This window comes from Cylas formicarius, unplaced genomic scaffold (assembly GCF_029955315.1).
Source record: "Cylas formicarius isolate icCylForm1 unplaced genomic scaffold, icCylForm1.1 PGA_scaffold_10__41_contigs__length_53128322, whole genome shotgun sequence".
Taxonomy (NCBI): domain Eukaryota; kingdom Metazoa; phylum Arthropoda; class Insecta; order Coleoptera; family Brentidae; genus Cylas; species Cylas formicarius.
In genome coordinates this window covers 16,721,621-16,748,301 of record NW_026844214.1, presented here as the reverse complement: position 1 = coordinate 16,748,301, position 26,681 = coordinate 16,721,621, and the positions used below count along the sequence as shown (strand labels likewise).

Here is a 26,681-nt window from a genome sequence, read left to right as displayed (position 1 = left end):
CCGTATTTTTATGCCTTTTAATTTGAGCATTTCCTTGTTAAGTTTGGGGAAAACAGATCCAATGATTAGATTAGATCTGAACTATAAGTTCAGAGACCCCTTTTATACACCGACTGAGAGTCTCTTGACTGGCTGCATGCAAGTACTCATCGCCCCCATTCCTTTGGTAAGACCCAGCGCAATCAGTTCTTATCTGCTTTTTAATTCTTGAATCCCTATTACTATTTTCCATGTGTGGGAGCAGTTCGTTAAGTAAATTGAGAACTAGTTCCTTATTTAGGTGAAGCTGAAACAATTCAACGAATCTCTGTTCAGTTCTATCTCTCATTACCTTTTTTGCAATTTTTAGATTTGAGATCCGTCGTCGATTCTCCTCCTTATGCAGTAACTGTCTCAAAACAAGATACATCTGGAATTTAAGTTTTAAAAATTTTAAAAAATGTTATGTCCTAAGAGGTTTCAAGATAGAATACGAACATAACAAATACCTACCTGTAATGCGGTTATTTTGTTCCATATTTTATGCTAATTTGAATTAAATTAAATGTGCAAAAACGAACTAACAAACATTAGTCAACCAAATTAAAAAAAGATTTTGGTTAGGTTGGGATTTTCTTCATCTTCTTTCTATGTTTTTAACACGTGGAGTATAATTATCCGTGCCCGACCGACGAAACGAATTTTGGCGAATGATAGCCGAGAAGTCTAGAGAAATGCTTACGGAGAAACCTGTTGAAAAGTCAATAGGCCCCAAAAAATGTATTTATAAATGTAATGTAATGTAATATAATGTAAATACAAATTATTTATAACCCAAGATTTCGAAGAACTCCATTGTTTCTCAATGTCTGTCTAACTAAAACCAACACTATCATTACAGATTTAATGTATTTTCAGAACTGCCACCCTAAAATAATAACCCAAAATTTCAGCTTTTTATTAATTGAAACTTTACACTAGTAATCAGAAACTGATAGAAGCCTGTATAACCATCTATAGTAAAATTCTAAAAAAACTATCACCCTTTTGTAGTACGACAATCATCAATAAATGCTTATAGACTGAAAAAAATACGAATGTCGCTAGCAATATCTTTCCCATTTGCTGATTTCGTGAAAAATTTGAAGGGTTGCGTTATTTCGGTCAAGGGCCTGATAAAACTTTTTCCATAATGATCGTCTCATGGAATATAAAATGCCTCTAAATGACCTCTTCAAGCCGCGGTTTTAACGGCGAAGAAAGTTCAGTTTGGCAGCGAATATTTTTTTAATGGTTTTTTGTGACCCTTAAATTACTAGAAGTCGGGCGCGCAACCGCAAGAACATCAATACTGTGTGAGTCAAATACCGAGGAAACTATCGCTGGAAATTTTTTTGGGAACGTTGTTATATTTATAATTTTAGAAATGTTACAATATTTCGAAAAAATGTCTGTAGTAAGGAGTGTCTCTTAAAGTTTTTATTTATTATAGGTACCTACTTTTTTTAATCCTAGATCAATAATCAAATTAGGATCAACATTGATTCTCATTGTATTGAATACACATGAGTTTTCTCAGTCAGCATTTCAGATCGTAATTTATACGTTTATTTTTTATTTATACAAACATGTTGCCTTAACAGACTGTTTTAAGCAGACCAATTGTAGATTAACGCACAGCCCGGTACAAGTGTACAAAAATTTTTACTGAATAACAGAGCCTATAATATAAACAAATAATAATGTTAAAAACAACAACGCAGAGGAATGGCGAAATAATAGCAATATAATATCTCAAATAGCAATCCGTTCTTAAAAAGCATTTTAAAGGCTCATAAATTACTATTAAGTAAGTTCAATACTACTTTCACCCTTGCTAATATTTTAGCCTTTATTGTTTTAGTGATGTCTTAAATTTCAATAGTGAATTCATTTCCTAAATATTGCTTCTATTATTTAGATATGTTTGGATGCATTTAATTTCATGTAAATTCGTGAGATATTAATATAAAAAAAATATAATTAAATATAAGATGGTATTCACAATTTTGTAAAGAGGATAAGAGGTAGTATCCAGGCAAGGGTAATATACAAATATTCCAACGCTAAAGCCATTAGCAGAAACATTTTAATTTTTAATTTTAATTTAATTAAAAAATTAATTTTAATAATTATTTTTTATTTTTTTTAAATGTATAGAATTAAAAAATCTAAACAAATCGCGTTTTTTCTAAGCAAAACATGGGCATCAAATTATTACAGATAAAATATTACTTTCGGTTCTGCTGACTTGGAGATTTTCTGTCGAAATAAGATAACGCCAATCTGGGCACGTCTTCATAGTTTTTATTTTATAATTTTACAACTTGTCCTCTTTGTATCGAAACTCAGTTGAGATTCTATGCTTTTCAAGCTTAAATATTTAAAGCAAGTATACACGATCATCCATGTTTCATGGTCATGTTCAGTTGGTGGTGGATTTCCTATAGAGTTGGAATGCCGAAGACAATAACAAATAACTATGAACGGACGAACAAAAACAGCGCAAATACATTGTGAAAGTTTGCAATTTTTTAAACTAAGAAACTAATTCCGAATTGCAGATTCTGACAAATGATAATAAAAGTGTTATAAAAGGTACAAAAGGCGAGATTCAGTACATCCAAAACAATTTCTTCTTTACTATTATTTTTCCGCGAAAGGCGAAGCAATCTTTTTTTATTTATGATGATTTAAAATAACGTTTGGTGTTAGTTTTGGTTGATTTTAGCTAGTTTAAGATACGTTTACGTTGTTTATATCATGGTCCCTCTTTTTTCTTATACTAAACACTTTTTATTAGTTTTGTTATTTTATATGTTGTTGTGTGCTTGTGATAGAAACTACCACAGTATAATACGGGCCAATGTTAATTAATTGTACCTACTTGGTGTCACATGAAATGAGTTATAACTTCATTAGAAAGACGGAGTTTTTAAAATAAAAGTTGCAAATAATCCTGCCCGTCAAATCTAAAGGTACTGGTTGAGCTATATATTTGAGTGTGTAAGACTTTCCGAATGCAGAAATTAACTAAAATTTGTCTTCCATTACCAAATTTAAAGTAATCTGAAAACCTAAAAAAAAAATTGACACAGGAGCAATTTGTATATTTTCAGAAAGTCAAGTCAAGTTCTAGCTAATTATAATAAACTAACCACAGGAAGAGTTATTTTTTATGTTATTTTAGATCATTCAAAAGCTCTCTGTCGTCGGCATTAACTAACCAAAAGTAACTAAAATAAAAAAATATTCATTTCTTTATAAAAAATTACTTAAAGTTATCCGGTTGTGTTGCTTTAAATACTGCTTTTATACTAAACATCATTTAGCAATTTCCCCTGCAAAAAGACGGGCCTTGTATATTCAGATAACTGAGTTTTAATGAGACAAGATAGTGAGTCTACGAGACACTGGAATGTCTTTTATTTTTTTATCGTCGCCATTCAAGTCAGCTCAAATCAACGCTCAATTTTCACTAATAACTTATATCAGTAGATACGAGATCCAATGTTTGTATCGATGCAATTCCAGACCACATACCGCTCAAGTTACTAGAGACTTGTCGCCTATATTAAGCAGATATATGATAGTGGATGACTGAGTGAGTTGGCACATCTTATGCTGAATTTCCAATGTCTAAAAGTCATGAGGTAAGATTAATCTGAGAGGACCCATCCTACAGATATATATCGATCATCTGATTGGCAGCATACCACGAAGACCTACAGAATGTCAAAACTTGCGGGGAAGCTCAACTCACTGCACTCACTCACTATAAGTTCTCAAACTCTGAAGAAACCAACAAGCCAGTTCGATTTATCAACAACCGACACAGGAATAATCGAGAAGATTTGTATACAGTATTACTGTAGCCTGTGGAATTTTTAACAAATCTATTGTAGATTCAAAAATATCCCAGGCAATTAAAAAGAAAAAGGAAGCGAGACCTTCCGAAAATATTATTCTAAAATCAGCTTTTTCGTTGTAAATTAGTCACAGAGACCTAATTACACTACGCGACGATGCGAAATAGAACATTTGTTATCCGCTTTAACAATTTGTGGTTCGCATCATCCCCAACGCTCTAGTTTCCTGCCAACGCCGCGACAAAGAGTCCGTTTCCCTATTAAGTTGAGCACGTAAAAATACTACAATGAGCTGCTTTATAATGAAACTCTTTTGCGTTATTGGTTATTTACTAATCTGTAAGAAAGAAGGGAATTGTGAGTGTTAGACTTGCTTGAAATGATGTGGTAGAACGCCCCCACTAAATATTTGTTTTTCTACTCCCTTGTCTAAAATACCCAATTCTACACCGATTTAGCCCGCGGAAAGTATCATTTTACGACGTCAGTTTTGTTTCCTACGGCTGTGAGCCCATTCTGACATTTCCGGGAGATTACCGCTGATATTTGGGTACAATCGAATGTTTTCGGATATACTACCCACGGCTTGAATTTTGAGCTTCGTCAATGTATTCGTGCCGTTTTGCAAAAATGTACACAAAAATTTATAGAAGAAGTATATCTTTGGTAAACTTTTGAAGTGACCCGTTAATTAATCACCAAATAAGCTTGTGACTAAAATGCCGTTTACTGCTTGTTGCATAATATACTAACACTATATTGTTCATAGTGTTATCTACCTATCGTATTCAAACAACCAGACGACCCCGTCTAATGTTTGTAGTCGGTTTTTTAAGGATTTTTACTAAGGAGTGTTGTCTGAAGCCCTTTTTATTACATCATTATACTTGTTTGGTTGGTTGATATGCGTTTCTGTACGCTTAAGGAAAGGCAACTAGAAAAAATTTGTTATGGTCGTTAATATATTAGAAAAAACTGCACCCACTCACACAACTTTTAAGCTACAAAATGATTTTTGTGTACTCCTCACATTGCAGCAAAGTAAATATAAGTGTTCATAAGCTACGAAGTTCAAGCGCGCCCAGATTGCACACACGGGAGATTTAACTTTTAATTATTTAACTTGAGTTGCCTAAATACCCAGCCGAATACTCACTGTCATACGTGATGACCTTTCGTGAATACGAATCGTATTTCCTAATTTCGCAAAATCATTTTTGATCTATCAGGTATATTTCGTTTCTTATAGGATAGATAACATTTTCATTTGCTCACCCGTTCTGCTAACTTGCATTCGTCCTCAGTTACTGTTTTTTGGCACACTAAAAGTCCTTTTTTATTCATTCTTTCTTGATTGACTTCATCATTTGAGACTGTCTCACTTCTTATGAAAGCTTTTCTTGGACTTGTCAAGAACAGTCCCTTCGAAGTAGCGATTAATGTAAGTCTCTGTAAACCATGCACCCAAATATTACGCAATGGCATGGGACCTAATATATACATATGTGACCGTCAAGTTTTTTAATGGATTGGAGGATCTTGTCTATTGTTAGGGCTTAAGGACAATCGCTGCAAGGATCTAGAAGTTTCGGGAACGGCTTTTGCCAAACTTTATTCCGCTTTAAATTGAGTTCGCCGATAGTTGAAAAGTTTGATAACTATAAAAGAAAAGGGTTCGCAGATTTACTGCTGCCATGAATAAAGACTTTATAAAGTACGGAGACTCTATTTTTGTTGAAATTTCGCGAAATTGAGCGAACAATGATGGTCGAGCAGGGAATGAAATTAGTTCAAATGCGAGAGACACATAAACCAATCCGAATTTGTTTGAAGGTCATAGGCAATGATAAATATTGACGAAACGAAATATTGTGAATTCCTTTGTTTAGATTATTTACTGTCACATCATTTCAACTTGTTAAGTATATTCAGTCGTGTTCAGGCAAATATTGTACTGTATACTGTGTTCACCTGAAGAAGGAGATATGGTGTATCTCAAAGTAATTACGATCTTCATATGACGATCTTCTTCTATGGCAACTGGGTAAACCCAAGAGCCAACAATTTATTCATAAGTATGCTACAAAGCAGGGGCGATTCAGGTGTCAAAAATTTTTCAGATGCAAATGAAATTGTGAAAAATGGGTATGAATGGTTAATAAGTAGACCATTCATTAAACAAGAAGCTTTAAAAGAAATCTGCCTACTTACAGAAACGTCAATAACCTAGATAAAACATTTTGTCAACAGTGAATGAATAAATGAAGGACTCAAGCTCCGATTACTATGAAGATACAAGTGCAGATCTTTCTGAAAACTGCTTTCAAAATTCTCTATTAAAAAATATTCTGTATAAAAATCTCACAAAATAGGAAATTCAGGAATATTTGTTACAAAACGATGTTTATTTTAGTTCCACTTTGAAGAAAGGGCAACTTTTGGAATTGCTTTATATGCTAGATAGTATGCCCAAACAGACGGGACATACTGTTTCACATCAAAATGATATAGAGACCATCTTAATGAATACCCTGACATTGAATTATATTTTGAATAAGAGAGTACTTATTTAGGTAGTATTGTTAATTTGTATATATTTATTATCGTGTTTTCTATTAATAATTTACGTCACTTTATTATACCTAAATAAACATAACATAATATTTAATCTGCTCCGTCCTACCGTAGCGATTGGATAGTTGCTTTATCGCAGATTAAAACGATCAAAATTCAAGACGGTATACTTTGAGAGAAAGTATACTTGATTAGTCAAAACGTAGTGAAAGGAAATAAAAAAGTAATGGAAATCCAAAATATGTCGTTTTGTTAATCATAATTGCACAGGATAATTAGAATTGCGATTAAAAAACTGCTTAACTTTTCGACGAATATTTTTAATGAATCAGGTAATATTTTCGATGCATAGTATCAGTTACGCGCGCAACTCGCTTCGCGAAAACTTGTTAAAAGTCGACTTCGCTTTTCGCACTGCTCCCGGAGATCAAAGGATATATTTGCTCGCCAAACTTTTCAATTTTCCAATGAAATTTTAGAGCTTTTGGAAATTGAACGAAAATATTTATTTTGTCGCTTCGATGTCGCCATTTGTAAATCGGTTTTAACTTATATGTTTTCGACGGTACTTCCTCGACTTCTTTTTATTTTTATTTATCACGGCGAGGTAGACGTGTACAGTATTGCCTGTGTCAATTGGTTAAATGAAAGTTAATAGTTGAAATGGTAGACTAATAATACCTTCAAAAATTGGTTGTAACTCCGTGGTACGGATAATATCAAATAGAAAACTTTCCATTTTTTGAAATTAATTATTATCAATCAGTGAAATGAATCAAATATGTGTTTATCGAATAAAAAAATCGTTATTTATCGAAGTATTTTAGTTGAGTGTTTTCTTTGGTTAGTTTAATGTTTAAAGTTTCGCAAGTTCTGAAAACATTCTAAGGTTTTTTGTTTTTACTACTCGTTTATTAGAGAATTAGATAATGCATAAGAGTCTTTATAATTTTGGTAAGAAAACCATTAGTGTTTTGTAAGTCTCCAACAAAAGGCAAAACGCTTTAAGTTAATGTCTCCGTTACTTTGTCAATAAAGCCAGTACGTTCAGGTTTTTTAAAAAGGTTTTATAGTGTTTGTTATTAAACTTTCACAGTTTTATGACTGTATATACTAAATACATTTTTGATATGTTATGAAACTATAAGTAGTATTAGGTTTTATGGCATGGGGCAGTATTATTATTTTTACAAGGTGTTTAATATTACTAAAAAGCCTATATAAAAAGCGAAACTTGTGAACATGGCGTCCTTTCATATAAATTCCTTCATAAAACAGAAAGAATATCGCATTTTAGGCAATAATGCTGAAACTTGAGACCATCTTTCATCGAAAATATTTTAACATTAAGGTTTTTACCAAAATTCCGTTTAAAATTATTCAAAACGAGGGCGCTTCAGTTTTAGAAAGGGTGAGATATAAAATTATGCGGTGTATTTTTCGTGTCCAATAAAATTAAGTCTGGATAGGAACAGGAGTTTTTCAGTTGTTATAATATTTAATAAGACATTTTCATAATAATGTTAAAGTATAAATCCATTGGTGTCGTTATAAAACTTTTTTGGTTAATAAAGGTTGTCTCTTAGTTTTAAATATGTGTAGAGTAAAAGTTTTATATGGAACTAAAATTTTGTCACTCTTACCTTTATATGATTCTCTATTTACGTACAATAGTGGTTTATACTAGTAACGAAAACAATTGGTAGGTTCTTTTTTTTACAAAATGCTTAATCGAAACGTCACCGTTGCTATTAAAAAACAAAAAAATGTTAGTTGGGTCACATAAAACATAAAACTTTTTTCTACTCTCTACTCGAAATTATGCAGTCATGGGCCTAACAGGCGGGCACAAGGATTCACTTTTAAACATCAGCTTTATTAAACATTAGTCCCAGGTTGGGAGCAAACGGGTATTTTCGGTAACATCACTGTCGGATGTTTGTCAGCTACCAAAGGTTAATTGATCGATTTGCAAAGATCTGTATTAACTTATTATTACTTCATACGTTTTAGATATAAATGAGTAAGGTTAGCTAAAATGTTGGATTCATTGGATCATAATAGGCCAACCTCCCAAAAGACAGCCAATTCTAGACGACTTTTTAACATATAATACTCTCTGATAGGATAAATGTTCTAAAGTGTAACGTGTATCCTATAACTTATCATAAGTCATATTAAAAAAAATATAAAGTTAAATGAATTCTATTATTCCTTTCAGGGAAACACTTACGAATTAAATAGTATAGAAGAGAAACTTACTTTTTGCAATACGAATATGACAGCATAAAAGAACCTATTGGCCCCTTTAAATACAGCTATATTTAAAAGGATAAGTCTGTCGTGTATTACAAATGATATAAAAGGAACAAAACTAAATTCAATTTCAAAAAATAAAAAAATTTAAAAAACATCTTGCTTAAAAATACCTAAGAAACTTAACGAAGAAAGTCACATAAAAGGATAAAAAGATAAAATTTAAAGCAAATTTATTAGTAAAAGATTTTGTATATACTTTGAAATAAGAACGATCCATAGTTTAGCATTATAATTCATTTACTATCAACATCACTATCAAACTTCTTCTTCATACATACTGATGTATCAAATTTTCCGATGCAAATCAAAAAACCAAAGTCGATGGCTTAATCATATTTGTCCTCTTGTATTGAAAAACGCATTTTTCCGGTATAGTCCAATAATGTGATTATTATAGCTCTCTGTTTGACTATCCCCGATCTAGTTAGTTTCGTTGAGGGCACAATTGGGATTCAGTGCTACTGAATCTTTCAGATGATATTTTAAAAAGTACTTATCAGGGAAAAAGTACATTGTTGACTCTGCTTGATTACATCGAGGCATTTGGCTGGTATTTTGGTTTTCATTAAAGTTCTCTAAAACTTATTCAGAATTACTCAAGGGGTAAAAAACAAAATTGTCTACAACGGGTTGGCTTATGAGTTCCTTAATGTTAATTTGAACCTTTTGTGTTAGAACATGAAGTTTCGTATATTTTATTTTAAATTAAACCAGTAATGATGGGTGTGGTTTATTTCCTGCAATTAAATTTACAAAAATCGTTTGTACTGTTGTCTGGTAGTCCTGTGGATATTAAAAATTTATCAAATAATATGTTTATCACCTTTGGTGCTTATATTTTATATGTTAAAGCGAAGGAAAAAAAATGTGCCTAATAATAGACAATAGACGTCGGTTCGGTTGCAGATTTATTTGAGACAGTAAAATGACAACTGTTCTATACGATGGGGATATTTTGTCCATATTTAATTATTGTAACTTTGTCTATGGACCATAGCTGCCTGCATGCATTCGAAGAGGCCGGTCAGTAGGCCTTAACTTCATTGGAATTACATTAAAAAGACATATAGATATTGCTTTTATGTTATTCATGTCCTCAATACTTTAATTATTCAAAGAAACTACAGGCTACTGTAACACTTTTTTGAGTCGAAGTAGCTAAAGTTTCGCCAATCATCCTATTGGCTTCTTCAGAGCTTGACTGAAACTGACTCGCATTTTACTCTGTACCTGCTTTTATATTGTTAGAGGGGCCGGAGCTAAATGAGGGGCATAAACACCGTCTCGGATGACTGATTCTCATATTGGTAACAGGTTGAGACCTGAGTCGCGGTTAAGATTGTTAGGTTGCTTATTGATTTCTATAAATTCCTAGATTTTTCGTGGATAGAAAAATTTTATATCCGGTTTTGTGATTACCTCCGACCCCTCAAACAATATAAAAGTAGGTACAGAGTAAAGTGCGAGTTTCAGTCAAGCTCAGAAGAAACCAATAGGATGAATGGCCAAACGTTAGCAACAAACGCAGGAGGAATCCAGAAGTATTACAGTAGCCTGTGGAAGTTTCTTTGAAAAATTAACAAGCTTTTATTGAGAGGACATCAAGCGCAAAAGCGCAAAGTTAGGAGATCATCGACTGAAACTGGTAAGATTACTCTGTACACTGACCTTTTTGTTACGTTGTAGAGAACATAACGTCATCCCCAATTTTCTTAAAATATCACATCCCATACTTTGAGAAAGAATTCATCATACCCTAATCAATAAGGCTCTTCTGTCTCTACATCTTGAAATTGCTTCCATCTTGTGGTCAAGATATCTGGAACATGGATGAGACAGGAAAAACAGATTTTTACAAATGTATTGAAAAATATTTATTATATTTTTATTTTTTTGGCCTCACTACAACACAAAAACTTGACAGAGTCGTTGCAAGAAAAGACTTCAAGCAGATTGGAAGGGTTACATTACAAGAGCGGGGTAACTTGGTTACTATCGCAGGAGCTGTGTCGGCTACGGGTAATTTAGTGCCTCTCTTTTTCATTTTTCCTAGGGTACATTTTCGCGATCATTTCCTCAATAATGGCCCTCCTGGAAGCGCTGGGGCGGCAAATCCTTCTGGCTAGTAGAAAGGTGAACATTTTTTATAATGGTTATGTCATTTCATTCGCCACTGCAAATACTCCATGCAAAAAAGCAATTCTTTTATTTGCCGACAACTACAGCTCACACCTAGAAGGTTTACATTATGCTAAAGGAAATGGTATAACAATGTTAAATTTTCTTCCCCATTGCAGCCATAAGCTCCAGTCATTGGACAGGCATACGTTGTTAGTTACCCAGGCATGTGATGCCTGGGTAACTAACAACCCAGGTAAAACTATGACCATATATGATATTCCCCAGTCAATCCGGCATTTCCATTGGCAGTCACACCAAATAATATAACAGCGAGATTTCGTGTTACAGGCATTTGACCCTTTAACGTAGATGTGTTTGGGGAACAAGACTTCATGCCTGGATATGCCACTGATTTACCGCTTCCACATTCAAAAAATTCAACCGAATTACCGTTTACCAGGCAAACAAAATATCACCCATTTACCGTCACCAGCTGCAGAATCCCAAGTTGCAGAGGAAACCGTTAGTCCAGTGTCAACTCCCAAATCCCCAGTGCTAGGTTGTTCAGGCACTTCAACTCTTTCTTATAGAAAAACTGCTAATCAATCTCCGTAGATCCCCAGAGGATATAAGTACCTTTCCTAAAGCAGCTCCAAAAATAGCCAGACAGAGTTCAAGTAAAAAACCGCCATTGTAACAGACACTCCAGAAAAAAACGCAATGAAAGAGCAGGAGGCAGAAAGATCTAAGGGCAAAAGTGGTAAAAAGGAAAAATTCAGACAAAGACTAAAAATAAAGAAACGAAACAGAAATGTCAGTAGCTGTGAAGAGACCGACGAAGATGACTGTTCCTGTTTAATATGCTCAGATAGTTACAAAAATAGCCTGCCAAAGGAAGGGTGGATAAGATGCAATGAGTGCAAAATGTGGGCTCACGAATCTTGTGCTTGTATTATATCTGTCCAAACTCCAACGATGACGATTTTTAAAGTCTTTTTAAAGATTTGATACAACGCTGTTTAATTACCGAATTGTTCTAAAACTTTTTGTTAAATTTTTGCTATTGGAGAATTAAAAAATGCGTTTTTATTTGGCTTTTTTTTTTGTTGGACAATTCGCCCCATCGCAATAGACAACTTACCCCACAGCGGAGTAAGCTGTCGCAATTAACATGGCTGTAATTTTTTCTAAATACTTACTGTAAACTAGGTAAAAACATTGAAATTGACGGCTCTTCGCAAACTTAGAATATCAAGTAAGAAAACGGGATCGAATTTTTCTTTAAGAAAATGAAAAACGGAATTTAACAAAGAAATTTCAAAAATGCTAGTCTCGCTGTCCCCCCTATTCAGCAACTTCTTCAGACACTCGTAAATTATGAAAATATATCAAAAAACACAAAAATTGTCACAGATAAGCTAGCTGGTCAAATTTGTCTTAAAATATAAATAAAATATTAATTATTTTATACTTAATAAATAGATGACGAAAATGTGGTTCAGTCAGAATATTATTATTTAAAGTTGCGAACGGCAAATTCTTACAACAAGATTCTCTAGGCATTGAATTGATTAAGTAACCGTGAGGATTAAAAAGTATGTAGACATTTAAGGAAAAACTTTAATATTTTACTATTGCGAATTTAGAACATTAAAATAACAAACCAAATTGCGATTATAGCATAATTATGATTATATTGCAAATTTGAAATAAATTTATAATGAAACTGTGGATACAATTATACATCTGCATTTAATCGAACTTTGTTCGAAATTGTGATATTACGGAAAAGGGAGGGCAATTTTGAAAGAGCCGTAGTAAACAATTTGGTTAAAATAGTAGAATATTCCTCGTTCTTCAGTTTACGGCTCGATTTTCGTAACTAATTCGCTCCACTGGGTTCATAATTGGTGATTTTCACTGAATGGTGGAATAAACCGTGCAGACGAAATTATAGAGCTACATTGTAGCAAGCCAGTTCTCCTTCTTTGTCGTGCTAAATTGAAAATATTGTTCTATGGCGGTGTGCAAAGTTTTTGAAATTTAAAATAAAAATGTTACCTTAATTTAAAATTGGGAATTGACGGCCCCAAATTATCAATAAGCTAATATCCGTCAATAACCAAGGTACATGTTTTATTAACGCAGTATTTTTGTCAGAGAAATGAAGAAAATACATTGCGTATTTATGTTCGGTGGAGGTGGCCTATACAGGTACATAAGCGGTTCCAAATCATCAATATTTAAGGGACTAATGTCCCATAACTACCAAGATACGTGTTTTATTGATTTGCCTTTTCTCGTGGACATTAACATTAGGACTACTAAGCAAAAAACAAGAAAATGTAGTGAGTATATACTTAGTCAACTTCATCAATCTGTCACTGTAATAAAATCAAAATACAGGGTGGGAATGGGACTTTAAAATTTCAAATGTAAATCAGTCAACGAAGTTAGATGTTTCTCCATTCTGACGGTCATGTCAGTGTATTCTTGTTGTTTTGCAAAAACGTACCCAAAAACTAATGGTCGTGGAAAAAATATAATATGCAACATATTTGTTAAACTTTTTGTGTCACTCGCTTGACACATTTGTTGCATAAAATAGTATTTTAGGTAGTGATTTTCTGTCAGTAACTCTTACGAATATTTTATGTGCACAACATTTAGTTATGTGCAATTTGCAATAGGTTGTTTCATCTATTCTTCTACTTTATTAAGCTGCGATATATAAGACGATAAGTCGTGTTGTTTTAAATCTGAAACTTTCTCGAAAGAAGAAGGCGACATGGTACTTGGAATAATAAGAATAATTTTCTGATATGGGCGCTGATTGAAAAGTCAATCAAACTGACGGTTTTTTCATCAATATCTGACGCTGATCGTAGCTTCATTGGTGGACGAAAAGAAGTTGGACATGAAAAGGTGTTAATATAATACTTTTAGCAAGTTGGAATTAGCTTGGGGACCAGTGATTAATGGAAAAACTCTTTGGATCCAAATGAAAACGAAGTATTCCTGAAAGAAGGAACTGCCAATAGAAAGACGATAATATTTTATATATTTTTCTCAGCGTCGAGTTATAATCAAAAAAGAGAATCGCAATATTTTTCTGCCACGCCCCAATTTTGCTATAAAACAAGTAGTTAAGAAAAATTTTAATTATTCATTTTTTAAATTCTGAATCTGGTAGTTTGACACTGACATGTTATACAGCGTGTCCCTCAATGGCGGTCAATACTTTGCTAAGTAGATTTAAATTATCAGTCAGTATGTAAGGTACTTTCTGAAGGATTATCATGATAGGAAAAAACGATCCGCTATATAAAAAATATGACGATTGAACGATCTAATTTTTTTACTAAATACCCTGCCGCGCAAAAAGTGTCGCATAATACTTTTTTTCAGTCTTAACAATTTCTTTGTTTTAGGATTTTATAAATATTAAATGGTTTCTGCCAATTTAATAATTTTTCAACCGTTCTATAAATTTCTGAAGGTTGATAAGCAAATATATAGCATATTCGAGTTCTAGAATATTCCTTGGAGCAACATTTTCCATGTTTAACTTCCATAGTAGATGGTTGCAGCCAATATAAAACTTCTAATCGAACCTCTTTTATGCATTCAGATACAATTCTTTCTCCTGCATTATCATGTATTAAGATGAACCCTTCTCCAATATATGGCTCGAATGATACAATATACGCTCCAGCACCAGCAGTCGGTGCTCCTTCATTCACTGCAGCTAATTCTGTGCGGTGATTTAAGGAAATGCATTTCGGTACCTTAACAACCCCTTCACAAAAATTGGAGTTCACAGTCACATATTAATATCGAATATCGTTCACCATCCTTCTGTAAATTGATATACGTTGATCAGGATCAAAAAGACTAAATCTGAACTCGTCCGTAAACAAAACAAGAGCCCAGTCTTTAATGGTTCTTAACTTAACTTAACTATGTTACTGCGAATCTAGCTAATGTTTCATTCTCTCTTAACCTATTAGATACATTTGGGATACTTACGCGTGTATTTTGCATATTGTTTAAGTCATTTTGCGGTTGTGATTTCGCAGCCGTAATGTGTGTACCTGTTAGCAACGATCAGGCTTTCTCTTGTAAGTTCCAATTTCTACCAGGTTATCGCTCTAAAGATACTTGTTCTGTAGTTAAATTATTCATATATTTTTAATATTTAAGAACATATACAGCGTTTTCAAAGATTTTTCCTTAGTAAATTGACTCTCTGTAAGATCGCGAAATTTTACATGAGCCGAGGTTTAAGCATTTCGTTTATTCTCTCAATACCTTAACTAAGAATTTTGTATGTTGCAATAAAGTCTACAAATATTATGCATGCATCTTTTTAGTTTTTATGTACCATTTTACCGACTACTAGATACTTTTTGTTGCGGAGTATTATTTTTTGAACCGTATAACTTCTAACTTTTGTATTAGACTTTTGCAATATTTTATAATTAGAACGCAAAATCCAGTAGGAAATACAAAAGAAAATTAAAATTTATCGTTTGCAATATAATTAAATCACGTAGGAAAAGCATTAGAAAGTCCGGCAAAAAGGGAAACAGAATACTTCTGTTTTTTCCTTTAAAATCCCTGCCACGTTTCCTCTTACAAAGTATTCCAAATCTTCGAAAAATTTATGGATTATAAATTCAAATTCTTTCAACGGTTTCCGCCATTAAATTGAATTATGAAGCATTCATTGAAATTTCGACCGATAATGACAATTCGTTTAAAAAATAAAGGTCGTTAAATGTACTCGCGGACAGGGAGATTAAGGATCGATCCTCCTGAATAACGAATGTCCTATTTTCCTTTCATATTCTCGGAATGCCTGCGAACTCAATTATGTGGAACTTAAACAAAGACTTAAAACTCGGCGCAATGTTAAAGGCTTTCTGCACTTATTTAAATTCGAAATTTCGACATCTTTTGAATTGTTGGGTTCGTCATTTAAAATTAATCTCGTTTGCTGGTTACCACAATAACCAAACTAAAAAAAACTTTTCTTGTGTTATGCCCCATTTCGTGTTTGTTTCACTTCACTAGTGATAAACACCCCGCAATAGAAAATTAGACTTAAGCAGCAATACTTATTGTATACGATAAAACATCAATGCCGGTGGGTTAATTTAAGAGAAATTACAATAAGCTCTATGTTATTTGCCGAAAGACGGTTGCGATAGATTATATCCTAGTAATAATTGAGGTGCCAGGTAAATCACAAAGCGTCACGAATCGAATATTACACATTGCAAATCTTCATTTATTTGCGGTGGGGCACAGGTGCAATTCGTCAGTAAGTTATATAGTATTTTAAACATTTATGAAACAGAGATGAAGAAATCTTCTGATCACTTTTTCTGCATTCTAGTAAGCACTATTCTTGTAATGTGTAATGTGATATTTATCTCATTTCCTTAATGCAATTACTAATAGTGTAGTGTTTTCTACATAAAATAATCAAACCAATTCTACATTTCTGGTACATTCATCCTAAAAATTTAACGTCAGAAATACTAAAAGAAAATTTTACTTTGTTTTTCCATTTCCTGGATACGTTATTAATCCACCGGACTCTGGGAATATCACATCAATGACAGTCCTTCCCTATGAAGTGAACCTGTTAAGCAGGGAGGAGTGGGCTCAGTTTAAAACTGAATTCATGGTAGCGGGACACGAATCGTTCACTGACGGCTCCAAAACTCAAGAAGGCGGGTTGGAATTTAATTTATGAGGAGCACCAAAGAACCTCTGATTGGCCTTCCCACATACCGCAGGATGTTCCATGTGGAAGGGCACGTGTTTGCGATCTGCGCGAAGGGATTGTTTCCCTTCACACTTTGTGCGGAAAAGAATTGACATATTTTAGGGCAGTTAGGCGTTAAGGCGTTAAAAACAGCTTAATGCACCTCCAAGATATGGATCTTAGGGCATAATATACTGAACGGTAACGAAAAAGGCGTCCTCCTAGCGAGGAAAGGAGCAGAGTTCACCAATAGGTCCACCGACGATGTTGAACTATATCACCCCAATAGGCGAGGAATACAATCAAAGTCTGGATCGTAGAGGAAACTCGCTCATTTGAAGACAGTCATAGAATGTACTTGAAAGAAACGCACTGCCGACACCCTATTAACAATGAGCAGATCACATCAGAAAATTCTCTTAGGGAGGTATATCGAATCTGCAGTCTCAAATACCATATGCACAAGATCGGTGTCGTCAGTAATAACGAATATTGGTTGTGCGTGGAAGATTAGGAAATGGTAGAGCATACATGGTGCAGTTGTTTGGCGGTGGGAAGAATCAGGTACTCAAAAGTTCTCAAACTTGAAGACCTGAATGAGTTATCCCCTTACAGAATAACGGACTCTGTACGTGGACTGAGTCTGATGGAGGAGTGAGTACTTGGGAGTTGAGCGCAATAGAACTTCAGATCGCAGCGGAAAACATAAATCCAAAATTTTGTTTTATGTTCCTTTTCGTAAAAGTAACTTCGACATTAGAGATGATTATCAGTTGTCAAGATCAATTAATAGGATATTATCTGAAAACAAACTAATATATTTAATTCGACTGAGTATCTCACTACCTTAATAGTCATTGCTATTAACATTTTCTGTTAAATTTTGATCCTGTTAAATGGGCCATATTTTTTTCAGTACCGCCAACGAGCGTTCAAGTCAGCGACAGCGCTGGTCTCATCAAAAATGGCATTACTTCCTCGTATGCAGAAGGCGCAAGTATCACACTCACTTGTACGGCAACTGCGGGTCGACCTTTGGCTAGGGTAAGTCGCAACCGTGCTCTATATCATCATTTTTATATTTTTAAATGTTTTACGCTGGATTTCAAAAAAATTACTCCTATCAACGGACGTGTAAAGTGGAGTGATACCGAGCAGTTCGTTAAACATACGAATAAACACTAGTAAGTTTATTTGGGGTTATGCGCATGGGCAATAACGGTTTCAATTAAATCTTAAATAAATCATGGTATAATATTATATTATAAAGGAGTTTTGGCTTCGCTATAGGCGACAGCTCTGTTATATGTCACGGAAACCCATACTAAAATAATATATTAAATCTGCGAATTGTTTCAATACACAAACTAGTGTAACTGGACCTCATCCTGATGCTGAATTGATATTGTGTTCTGTCCAAATAAAATAAGAAAGGCTATTTTTTCTTAATCTTGTCTGGGCCAACCTGGCATCTCACTTTCAGATTGACAGTCGTGATGGCTATCAAATATTTTATGTTAATTTCGATAAATAAATCTGGCACACGGTACCTACATAGTCAGGGTACAAAATTAACTAACAATAACGTTTATGTGTATTGTTTTGACATTGCTAGTTTCTCAATCTACAATTGTAACCATATGGGCTACTAGAGACATCGGGGCCCTGTCTAATGCTAATAATACGGCAACTTATGAAGTAACTATGGAAAAGATATATTCAACAATTTATTTAAAAGTCTTGTTTTTAACCAATGACCTTGCGGCATTAAACAACCAACATGACCGCCGACATCGTCAATAAGTTTGGATGCAGCAATTTTACGCCAGAATTTTCTGAAAATATGTCCATATGTATGTGTGTGGATATCGGTGTTCAGAAAGAAAATGACGCGAAGTGCAGGTTAGTAAGTGAAATTTAGAGGCATGCACATTAAATTACAAGAATAAAAATAGAGTACAAATCGAATGCACTTTTGTGGACCTTGTTCAACACTTAGCTCTCGCAAGAATCATGACTTTTGGCTAGTTGAAATCTTTCTAGCAAGTACAGTTTAACGTTCTCTGATTACGTATTTAAAAAAATAACATTTGAATAAATCTTTTCAAACAAAGTTCTACAGGATACTGTAATATTATTTACAAATCTGCTAGCTTCCTTGTGCGTTGGTTGTTGCGTTCTATTCCAAAATACGTTTTACCACAACCTCCCAAAGAAAATAAATCCGAAAGCAACAACATCACACTCGCCACTGTTGTCTTCTCTTACATTCAAACTATTATTGACCACATATCAAAAGTTCTCCGACATCTCCGATCCACCAAAAATAAAATTTCAATTGAGACACCAGGAGATTACAGCATTCCATGCATATACGGCAAAGAATACATTGGAGAGACTGGGCGAAAAATATCAACTAGGATAAAAGAACATAACAGAGCCGGCCATCAAATCTTATTCTCTAATCTCTAAACAACTAAACAATCTTAACCACGACTTTGGTCTTGACTTTTCACCAATATGAGAATGAGAGAATGAGTCATCCAACACAATGTCCATGTGAATGCATTTTGCTCCGCACCCCCATCAAACAATATATAAGCAAGTACAGAGTAGAATGAAACCCAATTTAAGTTAAGCTGCGAAGAAGCTAAGAGGATGATTGAAGAAGCGTCAGGGAGATCAATTAGTTCATTTTTTCTAATATCGATACTTGCCGCGCCATCTATGTTTTAAAGGGCGAAGCATAGAAGAAAGTGAAAACAGAGGCGGGCAGCAAAACATGGCCATCTAAGAGCGTTGCAATAAGCTTTTGCGCATGCCCACGTCGCCACCGATATACTTATTTAGATGCCCATTGAAGTTAAAGTTTGGGAGAAAATTTGTGTATTTAGACACAACAAATAAAAGTATTTTGATGGAAATTTCATAAAATTTTATGTAAAGAATGCAATGCAATGTAAAATCATAACCTGCAGGTTTTCATGGCTGATTTATGACCACTAAAGGTTAAACTCGAGATGCTCGCTACGACTGCGGAATGACTCATGCATCCTTTTTTATAAATAGTAAATTCTCGTAAGTTAGTGATTTTGTTGAAAGCAAGAACATTTTGCGCTGTTGAAAAAAGTAAGTATCAATGTTGAGTTACCATTCTTGTGTAATTTGGATTGATTACAATTTTGGCGGACAAATGGCGTTGATTTTCGGAAAATAGCGATGTTTGTACAAAAAATTAATCGGTAGCCTCTTGTCGTGTAAGCATACAGAGAATAAGACTGTCAATTTGCTGAAATCTTGTTGACACGAATGCTAAAGGAAAGTATTTTTTGGGGTTTGAATTTATGAGATAAGCAATGACTTTGTTAAAAGTAATCGGCAATCTAATTTAGTGTTAGTGGACAAAACTCAGGGCAAAATAAGTCGATTAATCTTTTTTTTTTTCATAGTTTGATATATTGAACCAATCTTGTTACCACTAGTACTGAAACATTTTTTTTTGGAAGTTTGAATTTGAGATTAGCAATGTCCGTGCTAAAAATGAAACCGGAACTCTTTAATGTTACTAAAGAAAATAACTGGGACAGTTTTTTTCGTATTTTAATTCATTAAATGCGAGGTTGCAAGATTTGGTAACCCAGTAGCATGGCCAAGAATATTGTTTGGATTATCGCTATCATTATTTCGACAAGGATTTTGTATCAAATCTATGGAGTACCTTTTCGGAATACCAGACTGCAACCATTATAAAGAGATTCAATCGTTCAATTATATAAAGTCACTTCAATAACTCTATGTATTTATGTAATAAATGTAATATTGAAACACATTTGGTGCGTTTAATTCACAGCATGTTACATTTTGGAGTAGTAGAAAAAGTAGTAACTAAAGATAACAAAAACAAAATTTTCTAGATTCGCATTGTCATGAAGCAAAAACTATATCAAAAAATTTTCGTAGATCCCACGTTAATTATGTACTGCAGGACATTTGGGAAAGTTAGAATAAATTACAGGGATTTGATAGTAGAACAAAAAACAGTTCAACAATTTCTTTTGAACATACCTCTAAATACATATTACATATTATATATTTCTAGGATACAGTCTTTGTTAGTTCAACGGAACAAACCTAATTGTGCTAAAAGTGCTCTGAAGAAGCTAACAGCATATTTACAGAAACTAATCAGAGACTCCTGTGAGGTCTATAATCATAGAGATAGAGGCACACACGCTAAAACTGTAACCTCTGATCCACTAATTAAAATAATTAAACTAAATAGCATTTTATCGATATTGTTTTTAATTCTACACACAATTTTCCTACAATAAGCCTATTGTATTTGGAACAATAATTTTCTTTATTAATCTCTGCACCTCACTAATAAAATGTTAATATAAATAGACCGCTATAGCACCGTCAATAAACTAAAAATTGGCAAATACATGCATATTTGTGCGTTGTTTAAATTTATGAAAAAATGATTTTTATGTTTAAATCAAAATTTCGACATTTTTCACATATAGAAAAAACAGTTTATTATTAAATTAGCCTTTGAATTTTTATCATCCTTTTTTGCAATACCCTGAATAATCCAACAAATTATTTAACTATGCAATAATAAATATAAATAAATATAATATAATAAATAATAGAACTCACCGTTCGGGATGGAACTAATAGTTATATCTCAGAAAGCAGTGGGCTTTTGTGTCCGCTTTTATTTATTGCATTTGTTAAGGATAATTCGTATTGTGATATTTTAATATCTCTGCACGTTGACTACTTGAAATAGAAACAATGTTGAAGCATTTAGTAGTACTTCCAATGCCAACATTGTTGGAATGCAAGCATACTGCCAGTAATAACCACCTAACGTTGAATGCCGATAAAACAAAATTACTGATGTTTTCTTTTTGATCGGCCAATTAAGACACTTATTCAATTGACCGGTCCCAACACTATAAATAATTAAGAAATAATTCATACCTTTAAAACTAATCGTTTGCCTACTTCGATGAAAGGTTGGACTGTGCAAATAAATTTAAATATAAAATAATCAAGCCTTTTAGAGCTTAAATGAGTTTTTGACTGTGCTTATTGTAATTATTTTGTTTTATTCCTTGTAGGCATATATGTGTATAATTTGTTTCGTTTTAATTTTGATGATATCCTGCAAAACAGGCGCCGAAACGTTTCTCTTCAAAAAAATGGACTTAAGATGTTAAATATTTCAGTACTCCAGGGTTCGATCCTGGGTTCGATATTTTTTATATAATTTATTTGACACTAATGCTCTAGAGCTCAGATTTGCCGGATGATATTTTGTCTTAAATTTTAGATAACTCTGATCCACTTCAAGAAAGAAATCGTATTTGAGAATTATTTTGCAGTTATTTCTGTGATCGCTCTCTTTACCGAAATCCATCTAAATCGAGGTTTATGCTATTTCATCATGTACAAAAGAGTGTACAAAAGTTAAAAATTGAATTGAAGAACGCAAAGCTCCCATTTAGCGACAATATTAAACTTCTTATCCTATATATTGATAAAAACCTTAACTCGAGCACACTGTGAACCCCTAATATCAAAAACAAACTCTCAAAGTTATGTTGTGATGCAACTAAAATGAGATTTCTACGATATGGTGTCTGCTTCTGGGGTTGGTCAACTCTCGCTAAAGATGTTTTTATTGCAAGAAAATGTGAATAACTTCCCTTGCTGGAAAAGCAAAAGTTCATGTTAAAAAAATTAATATTTTGACAGTACCGTCTGTCTATCTGTTTCTGTGTGAAATTTATTTGTTTTTATAAATTATGAAAATTTTCAACAAAAATTTTGATATGCATAATTTAAATACTAAGGGGTTTTTATTTCGATGTATAGAACTTTAAGTTGCAATAAAACAACGATGGATTATTCGATTGACGTGAATGTTATTTATCCAAAAGATAATCTTGTGGCATTACATTTTAAATATGATTTCTGGCATATGACCGCCACGGTTGGCGCGGATTCGATTACTTTTTCCAACATTTGTGGCCATATATCGGCAATAACATGGCGAATGTTGTCTTCCAAATGGTCAAGCGTTTGTGGCTTATCCTCATAGACCAATGAGTTTACATAGCCCCACAGAAAGTAGTCTAGCGGTGTTAAATCACAAGATCTTGGAGGCCAATTCACAGGTCCAAAACGTGAAATTAGGCGGTCACCAAACGTGTCTTTCAATAAATCAATTGTGGCACGAGCTGTTTGACATGTTGCGCCGTCTTGTTGAAACCACATCTCCTGGACATCATGGTTATTCAATTCAGGAATGAAAGAGTTAGTAATCATAGCTCCATACCGATCACCATTGACTGTAACGTTCTGGCCATCATCGTTTTTGAAGAAGTACGGAGCAATGATTCCACCAGTCCATAAAGCAGTCAGTTTTTCTGGATGTAACGGTGTTTCGACATACACTTGAGGATTAGCTTCACTCCAAATGCGGCAGTTTTGTTTGTTCACGTAGCCATTCAAGCAGAAGTGCGCTTCATCGCTAAACAAAATTCGCTTATGAAAATCGGGAACAACGGCAATCTCGTTTTGGGTCCATTTGGGCACTATTTGCAAGCGTTGTTCAGGCGTGAGTCAAACCAACCTGAGAATAAATCACTTGACAGCTATTAAATCGGTCGGTATCTTGAACAGTAATTCTAACTTAAAGTTCTATACAACGAAAAAAAAACACCCTTTATAAGTTGTTCTAACCTACGTACAAATATAAGCAAATCTTAATTGGCTATCCGTTCTCCTCGCAATAATTAATAATTTACCAAATAACATACAGACGTACAAATTTTCAAAGTAATCTTGAACATTTTTCATTAGAAAAAACTTTCTATTGTATAGAAGATTATTTCCAAATTGTTAACATAATACGGCCCGTGCGTTATTTTTTGTTTTTTAATTTAGGTTAGAATGACTTTTCCTAGGCAATGTGCTATTGTCGATTTAACTAAACGTGTTGTATGGTAATTGCTGTTATGTACATATAATATAATCACTAAACCTAATCAGTTTACCGTTTCTCACATACTTATCTGTTTCAGGTTTCCTGGTGGAGAGATGGTGAACTAATAGTAGACGAAACTCAATATTTCCCGGAGCGTGCCAAATCGCAGTCCGTTCTCAAAATCGACAAACTCACAAGGTAACGTATCTTCACTTTGATTGCTCGTTCGATTAAATTCGCTGCGTTATTTTTTCCCTCGAAAAAACTAAGTATATTCCAACAAACAAGCAACGCGAGTTCAGAGGGTATTAAATCACGCTGCAGTCCCGAATCCACAAAACGGCACACCGGTGATGAATGGCACCGTAAGCCTCAGAAGTGGGGTCTGACTGTGGCCGGCCACTTTTCACATTACCAACAATACACGTATACGACCTGTCAAAGCTTACTGACAGCCTGGATAATGCTGACCGCGCGACGGCATTTACCCTCCTGGAACAACATAATTTATAATTGTTTGCTTAATCGATTTTATGCCGAAGTTAACATTTTCTGATTGAAACGCTGCAGCTCCCGAAAATGTTGGCTTTCTGTAATAAACACACGTACATGAGGCTTAATTATGTATTCGCAATTAAGTTGTACCGAACGTGTGTATTTGCCGCGCGATAGGAGTTTAATAAAAGACCTAGGAGTCTCGACTGGACGATTACATGTTCCGTGACTTCGTCCAGGACTTTTAGTTAGTATTAGAATATATATATATATATATATATATATATATATATATATATATATATATATATATATATATATATATATATATATATATATATATATATATATATATATATATATATATATATATATATATATATATATATATATATATATATATATATATATATATATATATATATATATATATATATATATATATATATATATATATATATATATATATATATATATATATATATATATATATATATATATATATATATATATATATATATATATATATATATATATATATATATATATATATATATATATATATATATATATATATATATATATATATATATATATATATATATATTTATCCAGATCAGTTTATTCTTTTTCGCTAAATTAACGCATTACCGAATTACAAGAGGTGCCTAAAAATGCAACAACATGATGTTTTGGTTTGTGCTAAGTCTCATGTCATGAAAAAGTAGCAGCAACACGATAGCTTTATTATTAAGGGCGATGCGCCATAAAATCATCAAAAGACGAGGTCTCACTTTCTGGTGATGTTAAGCTACAACTGTAATCTCGCATTGAAATAATTGAAATTAAAACTATTTTAGGTTTGCACTATTAAGCACACCAGATGTTTATGTTGCATAAAAAAATATTGTAAATCAAAGAGATTTCAGTTCTAATTTGTTATATATAACAATTTTATAAAATTCTTGTCAATAGTGAACCAAACAATTTCAATAATTGCAATTCTTTGACATATTTAGTGTATTGACTAAGTAAATCGATTTTGTAATATTTTAACAAATCATTCAATAAAGAAATAAAAGTTAGTGTCTTTACCTGTGTTTGTTTTATAAACCCACCATAGTAGGGGATTGACTTTGTAAGATTTCATGTAAAGGCAGTAACCTGCAATAAAACAGTCTTTTTTTTCCTCTCAGTAAAAATGCAAAACTCAGCAAAGTTAGGGAAATGACAATTATTTCTACGTCACTTATTGAATCTGAAAAAGAAATAAAAATTTGTTTGACGGCTAATAAAATCAAACGAATGAGCTGGTTTATTCTTTCAACTCGGCAACTCCCTTAGTACATGACAAATTAATTTTAAAAACATTTAAACATTTAAAATTCAGTTATATTTATTTGAATATTTATTTTTGCAGATCGCACCTACTAGCTGTCTACAGCTGTGAGGTAAACAACAGCAAGCTCCAACGGCCGCTGGTGGTCAGAGTAGCGATCGATATGTACCTGAGACCGCTCGAGGTCACTTTATTAGGAAATAATCCAGAATTTAGTGCTGGTAAGAAATACAACGTCACCTGTAGGAGTAAAGGTTCCAGGCCGCCAGCAATTATCACTTGGTGGAAGGTAAGTTATATGAAAATGTTTGAATTCATCTCTTTTATTAATAGCAATTATATTTATTTACTGTATATGTGTTATTTTCATTAGTCTCTAAATGTCTACCACGCATAGAGTTAAAAAAAACTTGTGCATAACAATGTTTATTATCTTTCTAAAGAAATTTGAAAATAAACAATGTTACAAATCTATCAGTTAACTTTTACATTTAACTTTATATTTTGGCAACGGTGTACCAAGCTAGCTATTTGTTATTATTCTATGAAAATTATCTTTAAAATGAACAGTTATTACAGATGTTTGAAAAATACCAAACCCTTATTCACCACTAATCCCAACAACCAAATCTGAAATAATCTATGCGAATAGTATTATTATGGTTCAGTCTTAAGCTTTCCTAGAGAATATTATTCCTTACAGCTTGTTGTAAATCACTATTGATCAAAGTGTAAAGAAAAAATAATGCATCTTCGGAAACCTCCTCAGAAATTTTTGAGATAATTGTTAGAACGCTTATTATTATTTATTATTTCTATCATTTGTTTTGGATGTTACTGGATTAATTCAGGGCCCTGATAGTCCTCCTAAATTTTCTGTTACGGTGTTAGTTAATCATACAACATATTAAAATTTCATTTTTAATATATAGGCAGAAATAAAAAAACAATTATAGCAACATGAGTTAAGTTATTTTTTAAAAACTTCTGGATCCCCTGCGTTGGTTTTTGTTGAGTTGAACTTGCTAACGTTATGCCAACTGAAACTCTGACGAAGCCAACCGGATGATTGGCGAAACGTTGCCAAGTTCGACTTAAAAAAAACCGACGCAGGAGGTATCCAGAAGTTTTATAAAAAGTGGTACAGTAGCCTGTGGAAGTTTCTTTGAA

At 33.3% G+C, this 26,681-nt stretch overlaps 1 protein-coding gene across 2 annotated transcripts in view; it reads left to right on the top strand.

Moving 5' to 3' along the window:
* LOC132699862 (nephrin-like) overlaps positions 1-26,681 on the top strand; it is a 508,010-nt gene that overhangs the window by 240,900 nt on the left and 240,429 nt on the right. For both annotated transcript variants that reach the window (XM_060666811.1, XM_060666820.1), the window contains 3 exons: positions 17,594-17,721; positions 23,775-23,875; positions 25,593-25,800. In XM_060666811.1, coding sequence (XP_060522794.1) covers positions 17,594-17,721; positions 23,775-23,875; positions 25,593-25,800 — 437 coding nt within the window. The remainder of the gene's footprint in view (positions 1-17,593; positions 17,722-23,774; positions 23,876-25,592; positions 25,801-26,681) is intronic.